Genomic DNA, 6,000 nt, shown 5'->3' with positions numbered 1-6,000 from the left:
AGCTTATGCGGGCTATCGGGTTGTGGTTGATGCGGGAGGATTATCTTCGCGGTGTGGTTAGCAAGAAGTAACGGGATTTGCTACTTTGACAGCCTGTATGAAATAGGTAAAGGCGCAAAATTACATGGAGTGACGCAAGAGTTGTTTGATACAAAGACATCTTTAGTGCGGCGACACATGTGTCTCTTGTGTAACAAGAGATGATGAATTGCGCGCCTCGATTTTGCATTGACTCCAATTCTGTGGATAGAAATGGGTGTTTGGAATTGATTGCAATTTAACTATAGGTATGATTGCCATGCCTATCGTCGGGAGTTTGGAAGCACCTCAGAATAAAGCCTCCTGTTCCTGTTGTCCTGGCGACTGGATACAACAGAAATGTTTGTTGTTATGCAACTGTCCAAACTGAAAAGGGGCCCCTACGTTTCGCGCCCTGCTGTTTCCGTCTGCGGAACAGTGGCTTTTTTATGCCTTATTGAGATTCGTTAAGCGTGCTGACAATCGGAAGGCAACTGAGTAAGCGAATACACAATATGTGTTCTCTTTTTGCGCAAAAAAAAAATATATATTTACAATGCTCTGATGGCTTGTTGTTCCGCACGTAACGAAATAGGTAAAGGCGGGAAATAACACGGAGCGATTCAAGAGTTGTTAAACAGAAAGACATCTTTAGTGCGGTGACACATATATCTTTTGTGTAACAAGAGATGATGAATTGCGCGCCTCGATTTTGTATTGACTCCAATTCTGTGGATAGAAATGGGTGTTTGGAATTTATTGTAATTTGACTATAGGTATGATTGCCATGCCTATCCTCAGAATTGGAATCCATTCAAATTCGAGCATCCCGATTCATCACCTCTTGTTACTGAAAGGACACTAGCGCCACCACCCTTAAATAGTTCCTCCATCTACCAACTCTTGAATTACGCCCTGAAATTTAGCGCATTTGCTTGTTTTATGCTTTCTGTCACAATATCGAATTCCATCACTTTTGCCAACCGCCCCGGGAAAATCATCCTCCCGACTCAACCACAACTCTACAACACCTTAGCTGTATGTAGGAAGTCCTCCCTCTGTTCAGTTCTTGTGCGGGTTGATATAGTGCATCAAACTACTTTTCAGTCTTTTGCAACTGAGCAGTTATTAAATATGAAGGCCGAATGCCCTTAAAACAGAAAAATTTTAAGCAAGAACAACAAGCAATGCTCTCACCCTTTTTTACCTTTGGGCTACTTCTCCATATGCTGCAGTGTTAACACCAAATGTTCCTTCCTTTTTATTTTCTGGCTTTTTTATGTAAGCCAGTGTCCAGCATGATGTACAACAAGCTGTTACGTGTTAGGTTCCTAATAAGGTTCTTAGACCTTTAACGGAAACAAAAGGTTGTGACTGGTCAAATTGTACAATCGCATGTGAATTCTATGATGCAACAACGTGATCATGTAATGGGTCATAGCGCCGCTCGTGACCTCACAGTGAGATGCAAGTTGCTTCCCACTCTTCGCCTCGCCTTCACTCGAAGCTCACAAATTACTGACAAAAGGGATTAAAGCTGCGGTGAATCATAATCACCATGAATGATGGCCTTTATTTAAGCGCTTTCATAGCGCGGCACGTGGTGAACCAATCGTCAGAGCGGCCAATCATTAGCACGCGTGGCTCGTCGTAGTTGGAATATATGTACCGCCAAAAAACACCATGAAATATCTCGGTAATTACATAATTTGTTAACTCGACAATCAAGTCTATTTATCCATCACCCCGCCCTTCAATTCCACGCGAGAAGGGCCCGCTTAATGTTTTGGTAGAATATATCCATACAGCGTAAAGCTCTCTGCACCTGCTTAACAGTCCTAGTGAGGCAGAGCACGCTTTACAGGCATTCTTTGCGGGCCCGCCTAATGTTTTGGTAGAATATATCTATACAGCGTAAAGCTCTCTGCTCCTGCTTAACCGTCCCAGTGAGGCAGAGCACGCTTTACAGGCAACCTTTGCAGTGGTGGCTAAATAAAATGGCCGGGTTTTAACGTAGCTGCGGGCGAAAGCGCACGTCAGTAATTGACGTGAGTCTAAGAAATAGAGACTAAAGTCTGCAAGAAAGAAAAATAAATGTTAACGTGAGGCCTATATGCTCAAAGACAGCAGTTGCTCTTTCAAGAGCCAGATATAGTGTCTCGGAAACCTGGGTTCAGCATCAAATCCTAGTCACGTGCAGATCTCGCTCCAAAAAACCGAAGCCTTAGCGTTCTTGAACTATGAACAAATTATGTCAGGTACTCTCTGAGCCGCTGGAAAATTTGAAATAACGCTTGCCTGATGTACGTACTCAGTGACACTTGCTTAATATAGCTCATTGTAAAGGAAGAAAGTGTGGCCTAAGTAACATGGAACTAATTCACAGGTAAGTGTCATTTGCCTTCTATACAACCTTACTGAAATTCTGAAGAATATTGAAAATTCCCCTCTCTAGCGAATGAAAACTGAAAGAATTTTGTTGGGGGGGTTTTAGGTTAACGTAAAATCATCAGCTCCCGCTTCAAGTCAGATGCTGACGGCAAAAAAAAAAAAAACAAGTAATGAGTACCTCCAAGGTTGAGCAACCCCAACCTATGTAGTCCGTCACTAAGGCGAATATCAGTATTAACAAATGAAAACTTACAGCGAGCAAAAATGTGTTCGTGTAACAGAAATTTTGGGATAGCGTTCTCTCTTCACAATTAATGTATATATATATATATATATATATATATATATATATATATATATATATATATATATATATATATATATATATATATTGTTTTTCACGTAAGGCACGCATAGAAGCAGTTCAAGAAATGTTCTCTTTAAACAGCAAGTGCTTCAAATGACATGAATTGGAAAAATAAAAGAGGTGCAGAAAAAAGCTCAAAACAAAAATGGAAATGTAGTGGTTACGTGTATACCAGCATTCACTTTGGTTCTCTTTGTCAGGGAGAAATTGTTTGCAATACCACGCCACTATATTTTGGCAATTAGGAGGTCTTATTTCTCATAAGTGCGCTTTGTAACAACACTCAAATAAAGTGGTCTTTTGTTTGTAAGAATTTTTTATTGTCTCTAGCTTTCTCTGTGTTCCTGCCGTGTGCGTAACAATCCTCCTGTAGATCAATAGACGGCTGACCCGAGGTATCTTCAGAATGTCACCTCCACGCTTGCTCAAGAACGATACCATCAATATTGCTTTATTTATTTACTTTGCCTTCCAGCTATGTCGATGCCGAAATGGAACCTTGTCCCAGCCCTGAGTCTCCGAACTTTTCTTCCCGTGTCCAGACCTCAACCACTTCTTTTCCTGCTTGCTGTCAGCAGCTCGACATAGGTTTGCCCCGTTGCCGTTACTATACCTGGTCTTACTGCGGGAGTTTGGAAGGAAGAAGTGAACTAGCCACCGGTAGTTGACAGCACGCTTCTCTTTCAAAAGAATGCCGCACGTCAACTTTCGATTCAGCAAAGATGTGCTCTTTTTCTGTCTTTATGTTTCTAGCCTCCCGCAAAACAGTCTGCCAAGATGTACTACGCGTTCACGAACTTACCAGAATTGGTAGCAGAAAACGAATGTCACCACTGAACATGCTGATGGTAGTGTGTTAGAACTTTGTATTCACTGTTACTACTGATGTTTATGGCTTGAGCTGTGGCCACTCCGCCTTTGTTCATACGTTAGCTCTGATGGTCGTAATTTCACTGACTTCAAACCGTTTCTGAAGGCATAGAGGTTTAAACCAGTGGACACACCTCCAATAATATGGGTGTAATAAACATATTCATTTTCTTTTCCTTTTGCCCTGCTGCAGTGGCACAGTGGTCAGGGTACCCGTCTGATGCACCAAAGTACGGGTTCGAATCCAAGTTCTGGCAGAAGCTTTTCGATGGAGGTGAAAAGCAAGGCGAATATTTTCTGCGACATGTTAGTCCACGTTGGAGAAACCCAGGTGGTCGAAATTTCCGGCACCCTCTGCTACGGCGTCTTTAATGTCTTAATCGCTTTGGGACGTTGAAGCATGTAAATATAATATTTAACTTACCTATATTTAAGTCTCTGTGAGTTTCTCCCATGCGTCATGACGCTAAGTACAATTAAAAAGAAACATTTCAGTGCTAAAAAAAGGCTGTCACCGGGAGAACACTTATTCTGACGTGTGGTCCCGAATAGAACAATCTGTTTAAGTAGAAGGGTTTTATTGCGAAAGCAATACTGCTAGCACTTTTCTGCCGTCGATGGAGGTCGTTCCTTCACTCCGGCGCAGCTGCGGCGCACGACCACGTGGCAGCGTGACGTCACGACCAGAGGAGAGCAGGGGCCCCAACTCGACTCTTCGGCCGTAGTCGTTCCTTCGCTCGGCGCGGCGGCTACCGCGTGACAGCGTGATGTCATGACCAGAGGAGAGCAGGGGCCCCAACTCGTCTCTTGGATCGTAGTCGTTCCTTCGCTCGGTGCGGCGGCTACTACGTGACGGCCTCCTCGGCCCGCCGCGTGAGGGCTCTCGCTGCCAAGCCACCAGCAGAGCCAAGCGCAGCCAGGGAGGTATTGCTTTCGCAATCGCTCAGGCTTAACCAGAGATAAGCCACAGCTCTTTTTTTTTGCAGATGAATTCACAACGCTCAGGAAAACAATTCGTAGCTGTCAACAAAGATTACTTAAGAACCTTGAGGGTATGAAATAAGTTGGGGGGTGAGGGGGGGAGGAAATGAAATCATGTTTGGTTAATGGAGTTTAGCGACCTAATGCGATTGGTATATGAAAGGCACCGTAGTGAAGGGCTCCAGAAATTTCGACCGGGTGAGGTTCTTTAACGTGCACTGTCATCACACAGTACACGGGCGTCTAGCTCTTTGCCTCCATCGAAAAACGACTACCCTGGTGTAGATTCTATCCCACATCCTTGGGCACAGTAATACAGCGCTCTAAACAATGCACTACCATGGGGGGCATAATTAAAACAAATTCTCGTAGATTCGAGTTATACTAGCGCATAAAATCAGGCTTCCACTACTGTTTGCAGCACTGGAAACTGAAACATTTTGAAAAAGCAGTCATTCAAAATATTATTTACTTAAACGTCAAGCTGCAATTGAGTCTCCATTGCGAAACCGTCCCCTGTCCTAACCGCAAACCAAGAAAGAATGCTGGTTGTCCTTTGTCTCTCGTTTCATTGCTGTTGTGAAAGTGGTTTCTCTCACTTCCTGGTGAAAACAAAATTACAGCCGATTTAGCTAAGTTGTGAAAAGCCGTGGACAGAAGCAGGTGAGGTTTGGCTCCGCTTTCGGTTTGAGGCTAGTTTCAATGCCAGGCTTGATACAAAGATCGGCAAAATCGGTTGCTGGTGACCTTAGTGGCAGCATAAAATTTTGGAACCACTTAAAGCAGGTGATTAAAGAGGACAATTTGATAGCTTTGTGTTTGGGTCGATTGCGCACGATTCGATTTGATGACGACCGTGGCATGCAATCTATAGCGCGAGACTGAGTTGTAAACATGCACGGGGATCGGCTTAGGCGATAGCTATGGTAAAAAAGAAAAACAAAAACATGCGGTAGCTCTGAGATTCCGTGGTCGTTTCCGACGAAAAATGCATCCGTTCAAATCCACTGCTATGTTTTTTGTTTTCTGGAAATGTCAAAGCTCGACGTCTACGAGATTCTTCGTTGTTCCCTCTTTTACCCATGAAAAAGTTATTTCACAACAATAACATGCTTAGTAGTGCCCAGTTTTTACCTTCATCATTTGGCGCACTAAATTTGCCACTCCTTGCGTACCTCCTGACGACATCACATAAAAGTGGCATTTCATGGTCAGTGCAAAGGCATGTTCTCACCTCTTTTTCTACTAAGAATATCACTTTAGTAAAGAAGATTCATTACTGTAGTCAATAATGTCGTCCTGCCCCATTTCCTCGCAGCTAAGGCGATAAGTGCTTACATGTACAAGAAACGAGGGACCCCAGCCCACAAATA

The 6,000-nt window shown here is 43.4% G+C and overlaps 1 protein-coding gene across 1 annotated transcript in view; it reads left to right on the top strand.

Moving 5' to 3' along the window:
• Positions 1–2,387: 2,387 nt before the first annotated feature.
• LOC146190541 (cell adhesion molecule Dscam2-like) overlaps positions 2,388–6,000 on the top strand; it is a 177,203-nt gene continuing 173,590 nt past the window's right edge. Inside the window, exons 1-3 of the mRNA XM_084600190.1 lie at positions 2,388–2,404; positions 3,252–3,364; positions 3,840–3,920. Of these exons, the coding sequence (XP_084456316.1) occupies positions 2,388–2,404; positions 3,252–3,364; positions 3,840–3,920 (211 nt within the window). The remainder of the gene's footprint in view (positions 2,405–3,251; positions 3,365–3,839; positions 3,921–6,000) is intronic.

This window comes from Amblyomma maculatum, chromosome 4, assembly GCF_055883805.1.
Source record: "Amblyomma maculatum isolate TAMU_Amacu chromosome 4, ASM5588380v1, whole genome shotgun sequence".
Classification (NCBI taxonomy): Eukaryota; Metazoa; Arthropoda; class Arachnida; order Ixodida; family Ixodidae; genus Amblyomma; species Amblyomma maculatum.
This window is presented reverse-complemented; position numbering and strand designations above follow the sequence as displayed.